Here is a 22,616-nt window from a genome sequence, read left to right on the forward strand (position 1 = left end):
CCTTGAACAAGACCCTTTCCCCCCAAGCCTCAGTTTCCTCATCTGCAAAATGGGAACAGCATCAAGCACACGCGGCTGCTGTGAAAACTAAATGTGTGCGTAGCCGAATGCCTGACTCACTTCTCCTTGCAAGAGCGTACAGGTCAGGTGACGCCCTCTGCTGGCAGCGGTCAGAACAGCAGTTAGCCTAGAGGGGTAGGGACTTGAGAGAGTGGGGGCGGGGGGCTTCCGAGAGTGTTAATGTTACACATCTGGGCGCTGGTTTTATGAATTTATGAAAATTCGCTGAGCTGCATGGATGGGATATGGCGTACTTCTCTGCATGTACATTACACATCACTAAATGGTATATGCTTTTGAAAGTCTAAATCCAGCTTTTCCGGCCCGAGCTGGTCCCCTTTGCCAGTTTAAGGACAGGCGGACCAGGTCACTTTCTACAGAGGGAGCTTACCCAGAGGCGAGCACATTCCTTCCCCCAGAATCCTGAAGCCACATCCTGAACTTGGCACCAGGAGGGTGACAACTGCCCGCCAAGGGAGACAGAATTATGCAGGGGCTCGACGGGTACCCCCGAGGGACTGCAGTCTCCCCGAAAACAGAGCGCTGACTTGACACTAAGCTCACATCTCTGAAAGAAGCCGACAGTGCCCTTCTCTGCAGGGGACCAGAGGAAAGAGCACGGCCCCAGCCATCGGATGGGGACACCGACGCCTCGACCCTGGGCCTCGGTCTCAACCCGCCGGGGCTCTGGGGCTCTGGGCCGAGCACAGCCATTTCCTCCGGGGCTCAGCACGCCCTGAGCTGTTCCAGAGGCTTGTGGGTTCAGAATGAGGTGGCCAAGGCTTACACCCCGGCTCGCCCCGGCCAGCAGCGGGAGCATTGGCTGGCTTAGGTCACCTCTCTGAACCGAGTGTCCTTGTCTATGAAAGAAGAGGTTAGAAAGCCCCACGCTCCGCGTTGAGACCACAGAAGCCGGACATGACGACGGACGGAACGTACTCTGCGGGCTGAGGTTCGCAGATCCTGAGGGCGGTGCGTGTGGTCTGACGACCTGGAATGCCCTCTTCGGGTTCTGCATCCCACCTCCCGTTTCCCAGCCTTTCAAAAATGAGTCGTTTCTTTCTTTCTTTTTTTTTTTTTTTTGTCCTTACCCTAGGACACTTTTGCATTTATCTTCAGATAGAGTGGGAGGGAGAGAAGAAGAGAGAGAGAGAGAAACATCGACGTGAGAGAGACACATCGAGTGGTTGCCACCCACACGACCCCAACCGGGGCCGGGGACAAACTGCAACCGAGGTACCTGCCCTTACCAGGAACTGAACCCAGGACTCTCTGGTCCACGGGCCGACGCTCTAATTGATAAGCCAAACTGGCTCGGGTGAGTCGTTTCTTAGAATAGAGTTTCTTTGTCCTCAGATAGATTGCTTTAAGTTATGAATGCTGGAGATTACAGATATGATATGGTATGGTATGATATGATATATGATATAGAATATGCATTATACATATATATTCGTATTCTCACCTGCTGAGCTGAGGACGGGCGTTGTGCCAGGTCCTTTGTCACATGTCATTACATTGAACTCCTGTGACAATCTCTTAACAACGGACATTATTATTATTATCGTCATTGCCTTTACATAAGTGGTAGTAGCTCGCACGTATAGCGGCTAGGGTCAGACACTGCTCTGAACACTGCGGACAGGAGCCAGTGAGTCCTCACCGCGGATCTCGGCTTGCGGACCCTGCTTCCCCGCTCACCACGAGGGAAGGGAAGCTTCAGCGATGGAGTCGTTTGCCCAAGATCCCACAGCCGGCAATAAGCGGCAGAGCTGGGACAGGAGCCTCACTTTTCTGACCGCAAGGGAGGTCATTTCCATAAAACATGTGATGTGGGAAGAAAAAGCGTTATGGAGGTGCCGAGGGGCACCGTGGAGCCCAGGCCAGGACGAGGTGGACCAGGGGGAGTGTGAGGTCGGCAGGACCTAGCCTGGTGAGGTCGGGAAGGACCCTGCAGGGGGAGGCGCTGCCTGAGCAGAGGGCGGGCGGAGAAACGGTCTTGCGTATTCTGTTCTGGGTGGTTAGCGTGAGGCTGTGGGGCAGGTCACAGAGGGAGAGGCCACCTGAGGCCGGTGCATGTCTTCTGAGCTGTGTGGGGCTCTTAAGTATGTGCTGTCGGGGGAACGGAGGCACAGCCGATGACACTGACGCGGAGAGGGAAGGTGAGCTGCCCAAGGTCCTGTGGCGGCTCTGCAGGGGTTTGAGCCCAGGCAGCCCAGCATTAGAATGCAAGTCTCTAACCACTGCGCTCACTGCCTGCTGGAACCCAAATCCCAGTTTACTCACTTGAGCCCAGGCCCTGCCCCACGACTGCCTTCCCGCAGCATGCACGGACCCCTCCTTAGTTCTGTGTCTGTTCCCACTCGGCACACGTCCTGAAGTGCCCTCAACTCTCCTAGGGGGCAATTGGGCAACAGGTACACTCCTGGCCGTGCAGGAAGGGCGGCTGAGACTCTGCCCTCTTCTCTGCCAGAACAACCCCACAAATGCTGCCGCGTCCCCTCTCCAGAAGGGCCCTTGCGCACAAGTTCACCGCCAACCCTCGGACCCAGTCATTTATAATGAATTGCTATAGGAAAGGAATGGGGGGAAGGGCTCATTAGGTTAATGGGAAATAAATGTCATTCTGCGCGTTCACATCTTACAGCACAAAGATTCACATTTAGATAAAACTGGTGAATAATTAACCAATAAATCTAAATAATGTATAGCGTTGTTGTGAGAGACTCCGGTCAAACCTCCATGGTTTCGCCATTCATAATAAAGGCAGGCTGTTGGGGGCTGCTGTGAAATGTCCATAGTCAAAGAACTCTCTCAGCACTTTAAAAATATGATCTGGGTCTGGCCGGTGTGGCTCAGGGGTTGAGCACTGACCCATGCACCAAGGGGTCGCCGGTTTGATTCCCGGTCAGGCCACATGCCCAGGTTGTGGGCCCGATCCCCAGTGGGGGGCATGCAGGAGGCGGCCAGTCAATGTTCTCTCTTATCGATGTTTCTCTCTCTCTCTCCCTCTCACTTCCTCTCTCTCTAAAATCAACAAAGAAAAAAAAGAAAACAACAAATATGACCTGGAACGGTTGTTGGGGACAATCCAGCCACTTTTCAGGTGGGGGAATGGAGGTCTGGAGAGAGAATGTGCGTCGCCGAAGGCTGCGCAGCAAATTAACGGCAGAACTGGATTGACTTACAACATCATCAGACATGAGGGTCCACAAAAGGATGATTCCACTCAATGAGATCTTAATCACCTTGAAGCCGCATGGTGTTTGATTTCAAAATGCAGGTTTTCACATCACGTACACCGCATCTCAAATCCACCTGGGCCACTAACAATCTACAGATCGCGGGCGATTTGCGGTCCCTTTTCCTGCTTTGCTTCTTTCATGTGTCCGTAGGAACTAGTAATCCCTATCCCACAGCATTGTTGTGAAAATTAAATACTAGAGTATTTTAGGAAAAAAAGTATAATTAAGTTGTTATCTTAAAACAGATGGTGACTAGCCAAAGAATGGAAACAGGCTTTGTAGCTTTAGAATCAGCAGTAAAGCCAAAGTGAGCATAGAATACATCAATCGATCCGAAAGTGATCATAGAATACGTTATCAATCGACCCAAAAGCAGAAAAGTAGCCAAATGAAAAGCAAAGAAAAGGGACAATGAACCAACCAGTACTAAACACAAAAGAAGAGAATAGAAACATATTCAAATATATTAGTCATTATAATAAATGTAAATGAATTAAATTATCCTATGAAAAGTTAAGAGACTAAAAGTGGATTAAAAAGTATAAAGGAGCCCTGGCCGGTTTGGCTCAGCGGTTAGAGCGTCGGCCTGCAGTCCTGAGAGACCCGGGTTCGGTTCCTGATAAGGGCATGTACCTCGGTTGCAGTTTGTCCCCGGCCCTGGTCGGTTGTGCGGGTGGCAGCCACTCGATGTGTCCCTTTCACATCGATGTTTCTCTCTCTCTCTCTCTCTCTCTCTCTCTCTCTCTCTCTCTCCCTCCCTCTCTCTCTCCCTCCCGCTCTACCTGAACAAAAAATGGAAAAATGTCCTCGGGTGAGGATTAAAAATAATAATAATTTTTTTAAAAAGTATAAAGGAAATACACACACCCTTACACATTTAAAACGGTTGAAAACAACATAATTTAAAAAGATCTTGCAGGTGAACTAAAAGAAATCAAACAAAATAAAATAAGGCAAAAATCATTCACTAAGCAATGAAGGACACCATATAATAATCAAAGGAACAACCTATAATCTGTCAAGGAAATAAAGCCATAATAAACTTAGATGCAGCTAAAAATATAACCTCTAAATATATAAAGGGGGAACTGAAACAGAATTATAAGCCAAACTTGATAAAACTGCAATCATAGTGGGACTATACAGGATTCTCCCAGAAATAGATCAAACAGACCAAACCAAAGTGAACAGAAAGTGGTTTTAAATATCATATCTTAAACTTTTTCTTTATGGTTTATAATTTTATATTTGATTCTAATATTTAAATTTCAAAATTAACAAGCTCCAACCACTTGTCATGCATAGAAATCTATGCCTCAAAAATAGCTAGATTCTTTTCCAGTAAATAATTTATTAAACTTGACCATGAACTGAGACAGCAAAGAGATCTCAGCAATTTTAAAGAATGAATAAATGTTACACATTCTATCGTGTTATGTGTCCGAAGCGACATGAAACTAAAAATCAACAGTAAACAGTTATTCCAGAAAATCACAAATATTAATAAATTTAACACTCAATTTCTAAACTTACAGGTTAAAGGAAGGATATGACAAAATGTTTAGCATGTAAGGGTGGAATGAACACAGCAATTTGAGATAAATATATGACCTTAAACGTACTTTATAAAGCATCTTAAATAGAACAGAAATATTGGAAGCGAGCTAACATAGTCAACATCTAAACTCAATAAGGAAGAGGATACCATCTGAATTTGTGTTCAATTATTATTTCAAAATAGCAACCAAAATGTTCACCCTACTTCCTTAAAGCAAGTAGGCCCAAATAGGTTTACAAGTAAATTATATCAAACCTACAAGAACTGCAGAATCCAAATTTTATAAAAATGATTCCAGGCATAGTTGCCAGCTCATTTTATGAGGTTAGTATAACACCGGACAAAGACAGTATAAGAAAATAAAATTACAAATCAATCTTTCTCATGAGCCCAGTTTCAAAAATCCTGAAAAATGTTAGCAATTCAAAAGAGTAATGAATGAATCAAAAAGCATATGACTGACTCAGATTTGTCTGGGAACTCTAACAGGATACATTGTAATATCCAAACTATAATATATGACATCAACAGATAAATGAGACCAGTCATAGGATTACCAACAATCGCAGGAAGAAAAAATCTGCTAATATTCAACAACCAGATATTTTTTGAAATATTGGAAACTACAAGCAGAAGACCGACTTAACCTGATCAGATTTGCTTAGCAAACACACACTGCAAATGTCAGGTGAGCAACGCGACTTGAGGAGCATCTCTGTCCAGGGGAGCAGGGAAGATAAGCCCTGTGTCTTCTCTCCCATCCCCTCATACGGAGGCCCCAGCAATGAGGGACGAGAGGACAGGCAGTCCAATTTAACTCTCAGTGGCTGATAAACATTTTAAAAATATCTGTCAGTGCCATATGTTAGCAGAGACGTGGAGAAGTGGAAAAAAAAAACAATAATAAATACATCCTGCTAGCGACAGTGTACACTGTCACAGTCACTTTGGGGAATGACTTGGGCGATACCTAATAATTCCAAAATGAGACCGACCTCAGAGCCGGCAATTCCCCTTCCGGCTGCACACCCGGGAGAAACCCGCCTGTGCCTGGTGAGACACATAAAAACACGCACTGCAAGTTTGTGTCTTGGAGTGGGCACGACTGAACACCTGAACACTCACCAACAGAGGATGGAGTGTTACAATATGTATACTGTGTAGCAATTAGAACGCAGGCATGAGGGCTGCCTGCACTCCCACAGCCTAATCTCGGAAACAGGACGGAGGGGCGGAGGAGGGACGGAGGAGACGGAGCAGAGAACCAGGTTGCTGCCCGCGGTCCAGGTCCAAGTCGAAGCACATGCAGAGAACTCCCACTCTGACCTCAGGACAGGGGCTCCTCCGGGAGAGAGGGATGGGGGGGCCCACAGGAGAGGGAGACTGGGAGTGCAAACCAAGGGACCACCGACTGCTTTTCAAATGTCATGTTTCCTTACAAATATCTGAATCAAATATGGGCGAAATATTCATTTATGTGAACCCTGGGTGCTCGGTGCACAAACAGCAATTACATGAGTCATTCTGCTTTTCCATGTGTTCAGCAAATGTCTTAATAATTTTATATATATAAATATATATATACACGATCGAATGGGGTAGTTTATTGGAAGGCTCCAGCTTGCTGACTCACTCAAAATTAGCATTTTTTAAAACTTAAAGTTCTCTTTGCTTGTGAAGTTTCTTTAATTTGAGCAGTATTTATAAAACCCTGGCCTGGTTGGTTGAGCATCGACCCATGCACCAAGAGGTCTCCGGTTCGATTCCCGGTCAGAACACATGTCCAGGTCGTGGGCCTGATGCCCAGTGGGGGGCATGCAGGAGGCGGCCAATCGCTGCTCTCTCTCATTGATCTTTCTTGCTATCTCTTTCTCCCTCTCCCTTCCTCTCTCTCTAAAAATCAATAAAGAAAAAAAATTTTTTTTTTTAACCTGCCTTTCCTGGATTGCCCGCTCTGTTTTCTCCGATGGGCAACACGGACCTGAAGGCAGCCGGCTCCCCCTGGCTCCTGACTGCCGACCCGGAGCCAGGTACGGCTGTGCTCGGGGTGCTGACGCCAAGGGGCCAGGACCTCAGCGCCTCTGAACCCGAGAGCCCAGCCTGCTCAGCTGCAGAACCAGGAACTCCAGAGAAGGGGCATCACGCAGCTTCCTGCTGATTCTCTCTGCTTCCCACGCCCTCCCACTGCTGTGGTGGGTCCTTCTCCCAGATTCCGGCTGTTTTTTGTCGTTTTTTTCGAATACATAATGAGCGCCGCTGTGTCTAAGGCCTGGCTGCTCGGATGGCCGCTGGAAGTGGGTCCCCCTTCCTTTGTGAATAAGCGAGTGGCTGGGGGGAGGGACGATGGCAAGATCATCACTAATTAAAAGACAATGAGTGCAGCCCTGGCCGGTTTGGCTCAGCAGTTGGAGCATCGGCCTGCGGACCACAGAGTCCCGGATTCGGTTCCCGCTAGGGGCACATACCAAAAAAAAAAGAAAGAAAAAATATATATAAAAGACAATGAGTGCATTTTAAGCAAATACATGAAAAGGCACATTTATGATACGTGAGCAGAGATCGCGGCAGCACAGGGGTCTGTCTCCAGTGTTGGGGTTCCCGCAGCAGCAGCACAGGCAGAGACACGACTGTTTGGGGGATGGAGGCGCCGGTCCTCGCCACGCGGAAGCCAGGAGCTGGCTCGGGGCTCCGCTAGCTGCCCCACTCACGGGGCTTCTCCGGGAAGGCGGGGGCTGAGCTGTCCGCACTGGACATCTCGCGATGTCTGCAGGCATTTCTGGTTGTCACAGCCAGGAGGGGGACTACTGGCATATATGGGTGGAGGTTGGGGACACCGCTCAGCACCCTACTGCGCAGGGACAGCCCCCACAACAGAAAGTAATGTGGCTGAAAAGGACCCCGTTGCCGTGGAGAGAACTCTGATACACAGTGACGGCAACAACCCCACGAGGCTTGCTCGCCAGAAGCCCAGGTGGCAGTGTGGGCCAGCTCCCCAAAGCAGTGCAGACAGAAGTGGCCCTGCTAGGGTGCCAAGTGACACTTGCCTACTCTGAGCCCGGCTGCCTCCAGCAGGGCCTTGTTCTCGCGAGAAGCCAGCTGGGCGCACAGGGCCGTTCTCATTCGCCCCAGTAAAGCGAGGGCTGCCCACTCTCAGTAACAGCTGCTGAAGGCAGGGGCCTCGTCTTCACTCTGGCTGCACCCACTCTAGTCCCCGGGGCTCTTCTAAGGACACCGCTGTGTGTGGACCCAGAAGGTCCCCCTTGCAGAGCCAGTGTGGGCAGGGACACAATTGGTGGAGAGGAGGGCACTCGGTAGAAGCAGAGGGTGGCCTGGCTGCCCTAAGGGCCCCTCCAGCTGGCCTCCCCATGAATCCGCCTCTCTACTGAGGCCCGGGGAGGAAGCACGTGCTCCCAGATGTCTGCTGGCGGCTCCCCCTCCTCACCTGATCACAGAGGGTTCCGATCAAGCCTTCCAGATCCTGCTTCTCGTGGAGGACCATCTGTTTCTCCTCATGTTCCTGCTCCAGCTGCATTTCCAGTTGGCGGAGCTGTGGGCACAAAGGGCAGATTCGCGTACCGGAGAAATGAGCTCCCTCCGGACAAGCTCCCCGAGGCCGGGACCCTCCCCAGGAGGAGGGGATGTGGATGGAGTTCAAGGCCCTTCACCCGGTTCCACAAAGGCTGCCCTCGTGCTCAGAAGCAGGTGTCTCTGTCGGAGAACTCCGGAGCTGAAGGGCTAGGGAGTCAGAGAACTATGAGAGCTGGTCAGTGACGGGGAGCCCCGGTCTTTACTGTGAATGACGCCCCATCCCCCAGTTCCCTACCCGGTCCCTGACAGATGCCTCCTTCCTATGCCCTGACCTAGCTTGAATATTTATAAGTCTTGGCACTCTGACTGTTTTTCAGGCTCTGCACGACTCTGAATGCACCCACCTCCCTTATTAAACATATAAATACACTATATTTATATAGTGATGCAGTAAAAAAAAGTTGCATTTGAAATTATTTGGTGTTATGGACTGCATGTGTGTGTCCCTACAAAGTCCACCTGTTGAAACCCTCCCCCAGTGCAATGGTATGTGGAGGTAGGGCGTCTGGGTGGTAATTACGTTGAGATGACATCATGAGGGTGGAGCCCCCATGATGGAATGAGAGCCCCTATAAGAACAGACACGCCAGAAGCTGGCTTCCTCTGTCTTTCTCCACTAAAATGAGGAGGTGACTGTCTACAAGCCAGGAAGAGAGCCCTCACCAGACACCCTGGTCTTGGACTTCCCAGCCTCCAGGACTGTGAGAAGTAAATGTCTATGATGCTCTGTTACAGCAGCCTGAACAAGACATGTGGCCACAAGGAATTCACTTAATTTACAGTCGGCTGTGATTTCTCAGCAATCACCCGGCAAAGCCAGGCATTCCCCGCGGGAGTGAATACCGCCAGCCTTGCACACCTCTTCCCCATCAGCCTCTCTCACATATGTGGTCTCACCCCTTCATGCTCCCTCTGTACCTTGCACCTTCGGTGTCCCCCTTGCACAGATGGACAAACTGAGTCGCAGAGAGGTTCCAAAGTGCATACTCTTAAGTTAGCTTTTGCTAAGAGAAGTTAGGTGTCGGTCTCCTGGCCCCAGCTCCACCTGCCACTCCAGACAGCCACCAGCACCCCCACTCAGGTTGCTAACGATTGATTTCCTGCCACGGTGAGACAGACTGAGCAGAGCAGTCCCGAGATGTGAAGTCAATGTCAGTGTCTGTCATAAGGAGAAAGACGCCTTTCTCTGCCCTCACTCTCTCCCTTTATAAATCTGTCCTCGGCAAAGCCTCAGGAAGGCTGGGGTCACACCTCCAGCTCACTGGGGCCCTGGCTCAGGGCACCCCCTCATGCTTAGAGGCGCTCTTGAAATGCACCAGAAATGGTTCAACCTTCCATTGAGGGCTCACGGGCAGGGACTGAGGGCTTCTGTCTCCTGACCCATGGAGGGGAAAGAAAAAAGTGATTGAAATGAAGCAAGTTCATTTGAAAACTTTCTTCTAAGAAAGATATAAGGCAGTCTGCTCACAGTCACTTTCAGAACAAAGATGGGAACAGCTAAAATAAATTTTGAAAAAATATACAAAATAATAAAAACTCTACATCAAGCAAGGCAAATTTTTTCTGGAGTGTGTCCTATGGAATATTTCCACACAGTGTTCACAGGTATGATGTGGGAGGGGGGGAATACATGCTAGAATAATTATGGGAACCACTGAGTGGACAGGGTCTTCAGTGCAGAACTTATCAGAGCCTTTGGCACGTCGTTGTGCAGGAAGTGCTAAGAGATGGAGCACTGCCCAAGGTTGACTTCTATTGTGCTTCTGAAATGGCCTTTCATAAGTTCAAACATTTGCAAAATAAAAAAAATATCTTGTGTCTTGGTTAAGAGTCTGGGCTTTGGCATCAGACAGACCTAGGTTCAAATCCTAGCCACCAAGCCGGCTCCCTGGCTGCCTAGAAACCCAGAGTTGCTGTTCAGTCTTCACCAAACAAAGCTTACAGTACAAAACTGGGCAATGTTTCCACATCTGCCACCTCCCTGAGTCTTCGCTGTCACCCTGCAGAGTAGCCATTAGGATCCCCATGTCAGATGGGAGAAGTGAGGCTGTTCGTGAGGCTATGCAGTGTCTCAAAAGTCCTGCATTGGTCGTGGAGGGAGCTGGGACTCGATCCAACCCCTGCGACTCCAAACGAAGCAGCAAAGCTGGCTTTCTTGGGTGTCACAGTGCACCCGAGGCTACGGAAGGCCCGGAGAAGCCCTGGAGTGAAACACCTGCTAAGTGGGGCGTACCCCCAAGCTCTCACCAGCTCCCCTTTCAGCGTGCGTCTCATACTCGTATCAGTCAGTGTATCTATAGGGCTATTTGGCTCAGCATTGGTGGTAACAACAGAAAATCAGAAATACCCAAGTGTTCAACCTCAGGAGACTTGTTAATCAATCGAAGCGTGGCTCTATGGTGAGCAACTTTTTTCTTTTCCTTTTTATTATTATTTTTTTATTGATTTTAGGGAGAGAGAGATAGAAACATTGATGAGAGACAACATCGATCGGCTGCCTCCTGCACGCCCCCTGCTGGGGATCAAGCCCACCACCTGGGCCTGTACCCTGACCGGGAATCGAACCAACGACCTATTGGTCCATGGGTTGACACTCAGCCACTGAGCCACACCGGCTGTAGGTTAGATCTGTATTTACTGACATGGAAGGAGGCCCAGGACAAACTGCCGAGGGAATAGCAGGTCCCAGATCAATCTTACCCCTTCAGGCAAAACGCTATCTCGACAAATATGTATGTGTGTGTATCTAGAGAGACGGATGAAAGAACATTGAGAAATAGTAATAATGACGGTTTCCGGGTGGTGAGGTTTCAAGGGTTTACTGCCTTCTTGTGCGCTGTTTGAAGTGTCTGCAGAGCACCCGGGCAGAATGACAGCAATGATTTCAGTTGCGAGGGACAGAGCCAGGTGCGCTCCTGGAGACACCCAAGTCCTTACCTGAGGCATCGGTCACGTGGCATTATGGGCTGTTGGCAGAAATCTTGGGGTGATTATGCTGGACAGTTCCAGAGGCTTCTGGAAGTTTCTGGGCCATACTTAAGATAGGTACTTTTGCTCCAGCACCCGTGAAGGCACTTAGGGAGCTAAGGTCTCAGGTGTTTGCAGAAAGCGTCTGTCCCCAAGCCCTGCAGCCAACCTCACCCTAAGGAAGAGGGAACCAGGGCGGGGCCCACCCGGTCGCCATGTGCAGCTGGACGCGCTGCTGACGCACCCGCTTCTGGCAGGACTGGCGGACATCCTCCAGCTCCTCCTCCTGGTCCTCGCGGTCCTTCTGGTGCATCTGTTCCATCCGCTCTATCTCGAGCTCAAACCGCTGGCGGAGCTGGGGCAGCAAAACAGCACAGGAAGGTGAGCCTCGCCCACCCCCCCGCCCTCCACGCACCCGCAGCATTCCGATCGCATTTCCCATGGTGGGAGTGCGTGGGTGAGAGTCACGTTCTCCCCCCAGGCACCCAGGGAGGTCAGAACTGTAGACAAACAGCCCAAATGCTGCTTCTACCCCCCTTCCGTGGCCATAACAAACACTGCTAATCAATCATACTCTCTTCTGCCGAGTTTAGATAGAGCCTCAGAATCCTTCTCAACACCCTTAAGATGAAACACGCGTCATCATCCCTGGGGCAGACATCAGTGCTGGGTTTTTGGATGGGTGGATAGGTCAGTGGATGGCTCGTAGGATGAAGTTTAATTTATGAAGATAGGGAGAGGGAGCTCACTGGCCCAACACGCTACATCAAACGGTTTTGTCTCTGATCAGGTCTCCTTCTCTGTAGAAAACAACTGTCTTAGAATGCTATTGTGGGAGTTAAATGGATTGGTCCATGTAAAGCACTTAGCACAGTGCCAGGCACATCGGTATTACTTTCTCTTTCCCCATTATTTTGGAAACAGAAAGCAGGTCCAGGCAGCCTGCCTTGATAGGACCTGTGTTCCCAGGAAGGGCTCAGTTCATAAATGAGACCCGGCAACACTTGCTCAGAACGGGCACAGCTGTGAATGACGCTGAAACCACGCGATGTCGTATATGAGGTTCTGACATCGAAGGCAGCCGTCATGGGCCCCAGTTCTAGTTCAAGGTCGCACTTTCTTGAACTGGATAATTGAGAGACTGACCCAAGCTCTTGCTTCTCCAATTTTGTGGCCCATTAGAATGACCGAATACATTTTTTAAAACGTAAATTTCAGAGCTTTGCCCTAGGTCAAATCTGAATTTGAATCTGAATTGCCAGGGTAGAGGGCCCAAGAACCTACGCTTTTCAGCTGTCATTTCTTTGTGCTCTTTCATGCTATTGGGCTGTCGAGAAACCCTTGGAACTCGACACCATGGGTTACACTGTAGCAAGTCTTTCTGACCAACTCTTCACCAGGCTGCCCCAGTATCTCGCATCACACCAGGCGTTCAGAAGTTACAATTACTGTCCCCAATGTGGAAATTAAGCTGAGAAAAAAACATGGTGGTCTTTGAAAACGTCGATAACATTCTCTGCCGGGTAGGGCTGAGGTGAAGAGGCAAAGGAACGTGTATTTCAGAGTCCCTGTGCCAGTCCTTGGCATAAAATGCACTCGCTTTAAATGTCAACCTCCTTCCTTGCCGTCTTTAAAATGACAGAGGTTATGGGAAGATAATCCAAAATGAGGAGCTGAAGCAAGTAAATAAAATATTTCTTTTTCATTTTTTTCCCTAGCCTCTTGGACACTCCTGACATCTGCAATACCATTTATGTCAGGCTTATATGAGCTAACATAAAATCCCCTAGAAAAAGTGCTAGACTGTAATCAATAAATATCTCCGGGTGCCCACAAGGGCACGATGCAGTAGGAAGTTATGGGTGAGGCTAAACATGAATGAAAGTGTTGAGCCAGCCTCGCCTCCTGGGGCGGGAAGGATGGACACTTAGGAAGCAGCGTTAACTGTCAGGTCCCTGAGGTTCCCCGACTACATCTCTGCTTCCGAGCACTGAGCGGTCCCCTAGTGGTGTCTTAAAGAGTTAACACAACTTTCCCAAGGGCTTGCTTTATTCTTGACTCAGTTGTTACGTGATGCTGAGCTACCCTCCATGCCCTTTAATGTCCTACACAGATGTTCCCTCTCCTGCATGAACCTTCCCAGGTTCACGGGGTTGAGGGGAACTAGGGGGTTGACCAGGCTCCGACCTCCTTGTACGGATGAGGAGACTGAAGTGAGAGAAATCAGAGAGTTTGCCTGAGATCATACAGCCCGAACTGCCTCGAGGACCCCTCGTGGGGTGATATCACAGCTCCTCAAACACCACCTGACTGTCCTGTCTCCAGGCCTTCGCACAAGCTCTTCCTCCTGCCTGGAATTCTCTTGGTCAGCCCACTGATCCTTCAGCTTTCCGCTGCGGTAAATGTCACTTCCTGCGGGAAGTCTTCCCTGACTGTTTCCCCCACAGGGCTCCCAAGACCAGATCTGCGGGTTACACTTTCCCATAACACTCAGCATGACTGTAAGCAGTGGGCGGGCAGAGACCACATCTGGCTCGTTTGCAGCTGCATCCTTAGCAACTACACGGTGCGTGACACAAAGCAGATGCTTAATAAACGCCGGCTGCCTGCTGAGTTAAGGAGCTGTTTTCTGAACGGCTCCAGACTCTGTCCCTCCGCATCTGCCACATCTGGGTCTCAGTACTCAGCAGGACCCATCCTGATGGCGTGGGGGTAAGTGAGAAGCAAGGGCTGGCACCCCAGCTCCCCCACACTCTCCACATTCAACCTCCAACCCCACTCCCCCACCTCCAATCCCCCGCCCCCCACTTCATCAGAGGTGCTCAGAGTTCCCCGCTGTACATATTTACACTGCCTAGTCAGATTTTCTCGAAAAAGGGTTCCCAGCCTTAAAACCTCTTCAAAATAATCACTCCTTATGCAATCCCACCTGAGAAATTCCTTTAGCACTAAAGCATCAGGAAAAGCCTTCCTTCCCCTTGAAAAACCGGTGTGTTTTTATCGTGGGGATAATAAAAGGTAGTAACTCACATTTCCTTTTTCTCTCTGGCCACCAGGAATTTTAGAGCTAACACATGTAAGTACAGAAGATGTTTTGCATATTTGTATATTAATACACTGTCCCCTCCCCTCCTCGGCATCTATTTTAATTTGTGCTTTTCTGGCTCGGATCGTTCTAATAATATTTTTTTCTATTGTGTTATGCATACATCTTACAAGCTGCCTTGAATTCTTTATGGGATGAGGTGGGCATATAAACAAGCAGATGAATAAAATATTCATTTGATACTTCATTGAGCATGCTGGTAGTAGAGTATTTGATTTTCCTGCCTTCTTCCCCTTAGTTATTTTGCATTTCCCAAAGACGAGCGCTCCGGTCTTCCTTGAGAGTATGCAGTGCCGTGCACATAGTAGGTGTTCAAGGCACTGCGTAGTCCAAATCCCACCCCCGCCCCTTGCCCACCCCTCTGCCTCTGGAGCATCAGTGCTAACATCTCACCACATAAGGTCCCTGGGATCATTCAGGAGATGACCCGGGAGAGCTTCGGGCTGAGTCTGGTACACAGACAGTGCTCAGGGAATGTCAGCTATGGGGTAACATCACCTGCGCCTGGCCTCACTCTAGGCTCCGCAGACGTCCTGACATACAAGATCATAACAAAATCCCTGCCTCCTTGACACATGTATCCTAATGGGGAGAACAGCATGGAGCACATTTTCAAAACACTGTGGAATGTGACGGCAGCAGGTACATGAAGGGACGACCAGCCAAAGGTGGAAAGTGGACGCGGTGTGAGGCGGGGCTGTTTCCAAGGAGGCGGTCGGGGCACGCTTCTCCTGGGAGGGCACAGCGAGGCCTGCAGGGGGGTAGCAGCGGGCTGGATCCTGAAGGGTCTGAATGTGAGACCTAGGGGTTTAGCGGTCCTCTGGGGTAATGGGGAGCCACAGAAGGATGGGGAGCAGCTGCGTGCGGTGCCCACGCCGTGCTTTGCTAACATCCTCCACGTGGGTGCTGGCAAGGGACAGCTTCCTACCTGCTCCAGCTGCTGGATGGTGTTTTTCTGCTGGTTCTGGATCTGCTGCTGCTCCAGGGCACTGGATTCCAGCTTCCAGAGCCTGTCCTTCAGGCCGGCGACGCTCTTTTCCCCCAGAGAGGGCAGCGCCAGCAGCTCCCGCTTTTGGGCCTGCAGCATCTCCACGTCCTGCTTCAGCTTCGAGGTTTCCTGCTCCTTTTGCTAGAGGCAAAGGGGACGGAGGTGGGGTCACATGACCACGACCCCCTGCCAGGGTCACCGCTACCACCTGTTGGAATGGTGCTGCCCACTTTCAGTGCATGCCCTCTCTGCTCCACCTTGCAGCCCTGCACAGCGCCCCCTGTGGGACACCAAGGGCTGCTCCCGGACAGCACAGACAGGGAAGAGCACTGCCACTGCCCCTGGAGTTAGACCTCCAGGCACATCAAGGGAGCATTTGCCCCGTCTGTAACCTGTGCACCCGCTGGGGCTGACATGGAGCAGGGAGGCGGGGGTCCAGAAATGGCTCCTCCAGGTTGGAATGTCACCTACAGGGTCACAGAACTTTGGGCTAGATCATGAAGGAGCTGCATGCCGCTGAGAGGTTTCGAGGTTCTCCCCGTGGTAATAGGGAGCCACAGCAGGGTAAAGAGCAGCCGAGTAAAGTGCCTTGTCACATTTTAATAAAGCCCCTCCGCGTCGGAGCGTGCATGGGACGGGGCACTGCCCCTGGACGGGGCTGTAGCTAACTCATTCCATGCCAAGCCTCTCACACCTCCCAGGTGGGCACCTTAGAGCCCATGCAGGGACCAGAGCACATTTAATACTTCAAGCTAGGGAGGTCTGATTATCAGCCCTCCATCTACTGTTTGTTTTATAAGGCACCCTGAAATCATGACTCCAGATGGCTGGCAGGCTAGGACACCCACAGAGTTACCTTCCCTGTCACCATTTATGGCAAGTATGTGGTGGGGTTTTCTGAGATCCAGACCAAGAGCTAAGAGGGCTCCATGCCTCCCATCCCTTACCTTCAACTGTCGCTGAAGCTGGCCCAGTTCCCACCGGATGCTGGTGTTCTCCTGGGTCACTTTCTCGCGGAGTCCCTTCTCAAACACAGACTCACCCAGGGCCTGGGCGAGCTGCATGTCAAACCTGTCCAAGCAGAACACATGTCATGCCACCGAGGTGGGCACCTGGGACAGGGGAGGAGAGGGGCTGGGAGAGGCAGTCAGCTTGCGGAGAACCAGGAGAGAGAGAGAGAGAGATTGAGATTGTTTAATATCTTCCTATAAGGTTGTAGATGTGGGGTAGGAAGAATCTGGAATACCGGCGAGAAACTTTTAGGGTCTATATACAGTTTTCACAAAAAGACTGAATGCTTATTTAAAATATGATAAAAATAGAGAGATAAAAGTATAATAAAACTATATACACAGAATAAAAATAAAAAACATATATAGAAAAATCTGATCTATCTGGTTTGCCAATATATGCCAAGAACCTTTACCTCTACCAGGTCCAGGTTTGCTGCCTAATGACCATCGATCGATGGACGGATGACTACAGATATCCACACAAACAAGAGGTACCCTACATTTCATATTGTACATGATGTTGTCGGGCTGATACACTCACAGCCCACACTAGGGCATGGTAATTACTGATGAAATGCTGGACACTGATGTATGCAGTCTTGTGTCCATTTGTCTCCCCGGCAGAAAACACAAAGACTACTCAGTCCTATTTAGGGTGGTCCAGGAATTAGGCAATGGCTTGTTTGGGGCCCACCTGCCCCTCTGGGATGGTGACCACTGGGTGTGAAGTATTTCCTGGACTCGACATCATTCCATGTGGTTGTCCCAGCCTCTGATCCCTGTCACGGGTGAGGAAACCACAGAGGTGGCTCTGCCGAGCCTCAGTGAGCTGTGGCTTTGGCCACTTGCCCTCGGACCACACAGAAAGGCCCGCTGCTCCAGGGAAGTTGGTGTGACCGGAGTGGCCAAACAGGGCATGGGGTTTGGGTCTTGCTGACAAGAAGGTCTCCCTTGTTACAAGAGTATCCAATGTCCCATAATCCTAGATGCTCATTCTAAGCCTCTGACTCCTGAGAAAGCCAATCACGGCTCACGTGGGTCCCTACTAGTGGAACTTCCCAGGAGCTTTCTGATTGGCTGTTGGTGACATCATTCAGGAGGCGCTATTGGCTGCCTCTGAATGGAAGCACTGTGATGATGATAATGAGCCAACAACCCCAACATGCCAGGCTCTGGGCGGGGCCATGTCCTCCTAACAATTCAGGAGAAACATGTCATTACATCCATTTTACAGAAGAAAGGCGGGGGGACCTATTAGCCCCAATTTCCAAAGCGGTGGAAGTGGGCTTGAGCCCAAGTTCTCTCCTGACTTAGCCAGCCTCCCCCCCCCCACCTGCCCATGCCCTGCGGCAGGCGGGGAGAGACAGGGGCCCAGGCAGTGACTGCTGTCACACAAGAGTCCTTGATGACGTTACAGGCCACCTCATGCCAGCGAGCATCTCCTACAGACCCTAACTTCCAGAACCCACCAGCTGAGGCCAGGAGGAGTTGCACACCCTTCACCCCACCAGGAACAGGTGGGGTCCAGACTCTGGTGAGTGTAGGAGACACGGAGCCCAGCACAGGCCTTACCCCAAGGAAGCAGGCTGGGAGTTCCACCAGCCCTTGGAACTGAGCTTTGTGACCCCTGGGGTAACCATAGCAACAAGAAGCCATCCCCCCGAATGGAAACATGCTGGATCACTCTGAATGCAGAAGCCCACGTCCAGACAGGAAACTCCCAGCATGGAGTCATCCCTCCATCCTGGGCCGCACACTGAGGCCGGCGGCTGCGGCTACCATTGCTGGGATTTAGAGAGAGGGGAGGAAGGAGCGCTAACTTCTCCATCTCTCCCTCACCGTTAGACGGAGACGTCACGGCCCTCGCCGGCTTCCTAAATCACTAACACACCCACGAGATGATGGCTGCTGTTTGCCGTTGGCATCATAACACGAGTTAACTTCTGCCAGGAGACGGTGGCAGATCAGAGGGCAGGGGTGCAAGGAGGGAGCATAAGTATGAAGAAGCGGGGTCCTTCCAGAGTGGGGGCGTCGTGGGAGATCCTTAAGCCCCTGGCATGAGGGACTTATCCCCTCATTCTGCCCAAGAGGGTGAGGGGAAGACCGGAGAGGTGGGATTTCCGGGCGCGTAAACTCCAGGGGCAGACCCCCCACATCCATCAGAGCTGAACCCCTCCACAAGGCCTCGCAGAACAGGAGTGGAACCCCCAAGATCATCAGAGCTGGCAGAATCCTGGGGGTGATGAGTCCATGACTCTCAAGTTTCAGATGGGATCGGAAGAAGCCATTGCTCAGTCCCAGGTGGCCTGCTTAAAAGTCCCAGGAGTCCCCCGGAACATCAGTGACTCTCTGGTCAGAGAAGAGGTGTCATTTGACAAAGTCACCCAGGAAATAGCCAAGGCAGAACTAAGCCATTTCCCCCATTGAAGGGGCAAGGTTTAGCCAGAGCATCCAAGACGGGGAAAAAAAAAAAAAATCAATAAGAAAAAAATAAGCCTCTCTCATTTGGGGGGGTGGGCATGCTCACAACCCCCAAAAGATCTTTTCTTTTCCTCTCAGATGAAAAAGCCAGCTCAGGAAAGCTGGAGGATAAAGAAGAGAAACAATGTTTCATGCAGATCAAGTTCAAGAGCTATGCCGCTCCAGGCAGAGAGAATTCAGCTCACCAGCCACCTCTGGGCAAAGAACAAAACCACGTCCCGGCACACACAGGAACATTTCTCGGTATTTTTATCCCGGACCTTCTAAAAGAGGCTCTGTTTCATCCATCTGCCTCCTATGAAATCTCCAGGAGGGCGTTTCCGGCTCAAAATGGGGCCCCGCACGCTTCTCCGCTCACCCCGGGAGTCGAAGCGCTTCAGACAGCCAGGCATCCAGGGCCGGAGCTCGGGGGCCGAGGCCGACTGTGAGCGCGACCTGGTCCCGCCTGCCTTCGCCGGCCAGCTGTGACAGCGTGCCCCGGGAACCAGTGTGCAGCTTCAACACTGGCAGCTTGTTTGTACACCAGGCCCAGCCCCTGCCAGAACTGTAACCTGGGAATGGCAGGGACCCGATGTTTTGGCCCGTGTCTCATTCTCATTCCCCGCGTTCAGCAGAAAGGGTAGATAGGAACCAGCACCTGGTCCGACTGGCTATACCCACTGCCTCCCTGAGCCCTCGCCACGGATATTCTCGGAGGCTGAGGAAGGTCGAATGACTTGTCCAAGGTCACACAACTTAGCGGTGTAGCCGGGACCGGAACCGGGGTGCAGTGACACCATGCTGAGCTGCCTTCGCCCTCCATAACAAACTCTGCACTTGACAGATGGGGATGCTGGGGCCCGGAGGGGCCAAGAAAGTTCCCCAAGTCACGTGGTCAATGGGTCTTAGAGTGAGACTGGGTAACAGAAAAGAATCCCTTTGTGCTGGGTTCTTGGGAACACCTCATAGGAATAAGGGGCAAGGGGAGGGCGTGGGGACTTGGGCCAGAACAGGGGAGGCAAGCCCCAAGGATGAGGAGAGCTGACAGAAGTGAGGGGCTTAGGAGAAGAAGCTGGAGACCCCAAAAGACCAGCCCCAACGCAGCGCCTGGCACCCAGATGATGATGATGAAGGTGACTCACTTATTTTGCTTCTTCTCAAGCTCATGGTTTCGGCTTTGCTGGTTCTCCAGCAGGAAGCGGGTGTCCTCCAGGTCACAGGTCAGACGGTGGCACTTCCTCTTCAGTTGCTGAGCCACTCTCTTGGCCTCCTCGTACGCACTTTGCAGCTCCCCGAGCTGTGGGAGCAACAGAACGAGTCACCCCGCTGACTTCGAGCAGCCGCCATATGGAGAGAGGACAGACGCCGGAGGCAGAGACGCTGTCCTGGCCACTCCCTACCTGTGTCACTGGAGCCTCGGTTTGCCCAGAGGTAGAATGGGGTGATTCCACCATGCTGTGGCGTGGCTTCTGATTTTTCTCAATAGTCCTCCTGCCAACACCCCTGCAGATTCTTTACGTGCCCTGCCTCAGCCTGGCCACCCCGGGAGCATTGTACAATTCAGAGACCCGTCAGCTGGCATAACCTGGGGAGCTCCGGGAGCCAGGCAGCAGCAGAAATGGCACACGGAGAAAATCTAACCAGAAAACCCGACAGACGGGCTCAAAGGTCAGCGCAGTAAATGGCACTTGAGACGCTGACTTACTCAGCAGTGCGCGCACCGGGGATGACACGCAGCAAGCCAAGGCCCGCCCGGGCGTCTTCCTGCAGGAGACACCCTCCCAGATGTCCTAGTTTAGATCTGGGAGAGAGGACAGCGCAGAACACTGGCTTTGAAGAAATGGCCTCATTAGAGCATTGCTTTAAATAAGCAAAACACCAAGTTAATGAAGCCTGTAATTCTAAATTCAGTATTTGAAGGCAAATGGGATGTTTTCTTATATTTGGCAGCTCAGAAAAGGTTGCGGTTTTATTACTTTTTAATGTAGCATGACTACCCCGTTTCCTTGGGGATACTGACCCGACTTTCTAATTCGTTATTAAAGAACTGGGCTGTTTCCCTGCCCGGGTGGCCTTCTGTGTTTATGCACAGCTCAGGATGCCTCGTGGAGGACCACAGTCCCTTGTCCATCTTGGACGCGATGAGTAAAACCATCACCACCACGGAGGGTAATGAGGCTGGCCTCCACCGTTTATAATGCCATGCGATCTCACCCTGGCCCACCTCCGCAAGGTGGTCCCATGATACATAGCTCTCACGGCGAGGAAATGTACATAAGAAAGGGACAGGCACGATGAGTTCAGCTCTTGTGGTGGCTACTTCTAACGCGGAGACCGAGAAATGAAGCAGGTAATTACAATATAGCCCGATGAGGCTGATATTTGCAGAAACAATTCAGGGGCATCCAAGCCAGTCTGTGTTAGGGAAGACTTTCTCGAGGGAACGACATGGAAGCTGAGATCTTAAGAATCGTTGCAGATGTGGAGGGAAGGAGAGGAAGAGAGTTCTAGGAAGAGGAAACAACATATGTAAAGGTCCGAAGGTGAACAAGAATCAGGTCTTTTTTAGAAGGAGAAAGGAAGCAACCGGTGTAGTGGAACAGAATAGAGAGCCCAGAAGTAGACCCACCAGATACAGTCAACTTATCACTGATGAGAGCGATGGCAAGACAATGGAGAAAAGACGGTGTTTCAACATCTGGTGCCGGAACAGCTGGACATCCATCCACATGAGAAAAAAATGAATCAAGACACAGACCTTACACCCTTCACAAATATGAACTAGAATGGACTGCATGTCTAACTGTCTAATGCAAAACTATAAAACTTCTAGACGACAACATGGAAGAAAACTTAGAGGACATTGGGTTGGGCGATGATTTTTTAGAGATGACACCAAAGGCATGATCCATGAGAGAAACAATAAGCTGGAATTCATTAAAGTTAAAAAAATTCCTGCTTGGCAAAGGATACTATCAAGAGAATGAAAAAGTAAGACACAGACTGAGACAAAATGTTTGCAAACAACATATCTGACCAAGGACCAAAAACCAAAATATATAAAGAACTCTTAAAACTCAACAATAAGAAAATCAACGTAATTAAAAATTGGGGCAAAGACTCATTAAAACAAAATTTTAATGAGAACAAAAATGGGGTCAAAAGCCTTCAGAGACACTTCACCAAAGAAGATAGATGGCAAATTTGAAAAGATGCTGCACGTTATATATCATCAGGGTAATGTGAATTAAAATAACAAGGAGATTCCACTCCATACATATCAGAATGGCCAAAATCTGGAACACCAACAACAAATGCTGGCCAGGATGGGAAGCCACAGGCTCTCTCATTGATTGCTGGTGGGGATAGAAAATGGTGCAACCACTTTGGAAGGTGGTTTGGTGGTTTCCTACAAAACTAAACATACTCTTATCATGTGATCTAGCAACCATGGTTCTTGCTAGTTACCCAAAGGAGTCCAAAACTACATCCACATAAAAACGTGCACACGGATGTATATTGCAACTTTACTCATAATTGCTGAAATGTGGAAACAGCCAAGATGTGCTTCAGTTGGTTAATGGATAAACTGTGGTATATCCAGACAGTGGAATATTATTCAGCACTAAAA

General features: G+C 50.3%; 1 protein-coding gene across 1 annotated transcript in view; it reads right to left on the reverse strand.

Moving 5' to 3' along the window:
* MYO18B (myosin XVIIIB) overlaps window positions 1-22,616 on the reverse strand; it is a gene marked incomplete at its 5' end in the record, with an annotated part of 230,771 nt that overhangs the window by 89,836 nt on the left and 118,319 nt on the right. Inside the window, 5 exons of the mRNA XM_036277288.1 lie at window positions 8,306-8,410; window positions 11,663-11,773; window positions 15,453-15,653; window positions 16,460-16,583; window positions 20,128-20,282. Coding sequence (XP_036133181.1) covers window positions 8,306-8,410; window positions 11,663-11,773; window positions 15,453-15,653; window positions 16,460-16,583; window positions 20,128-20,282 — 696 coding nt within the window. The remainder of the gene's footprint in view (window positions 1-8,305; window positions 8,411-11,662; window positions 11,774-15,452; window positions 15,654-16,459; window positions 16,584-20,127; window positions 20,283-22,616) is intronic.

Source organism: Molossus molossus, unplaced genomic scaffold, assembly GCF_014108415.1.
Source record: "Molossus molossus isolate mMolMol1 unplaced genomic scaffold, mMolMol1.p scaffold_m16_p_22, whole genome shotgun sequence".
Taxonomy (NCBI): Eukaryota; Metazoa; Chordata; class Mammalia; order Chiroptera; family Molossidae; genus Molossus; species Molossus molossus.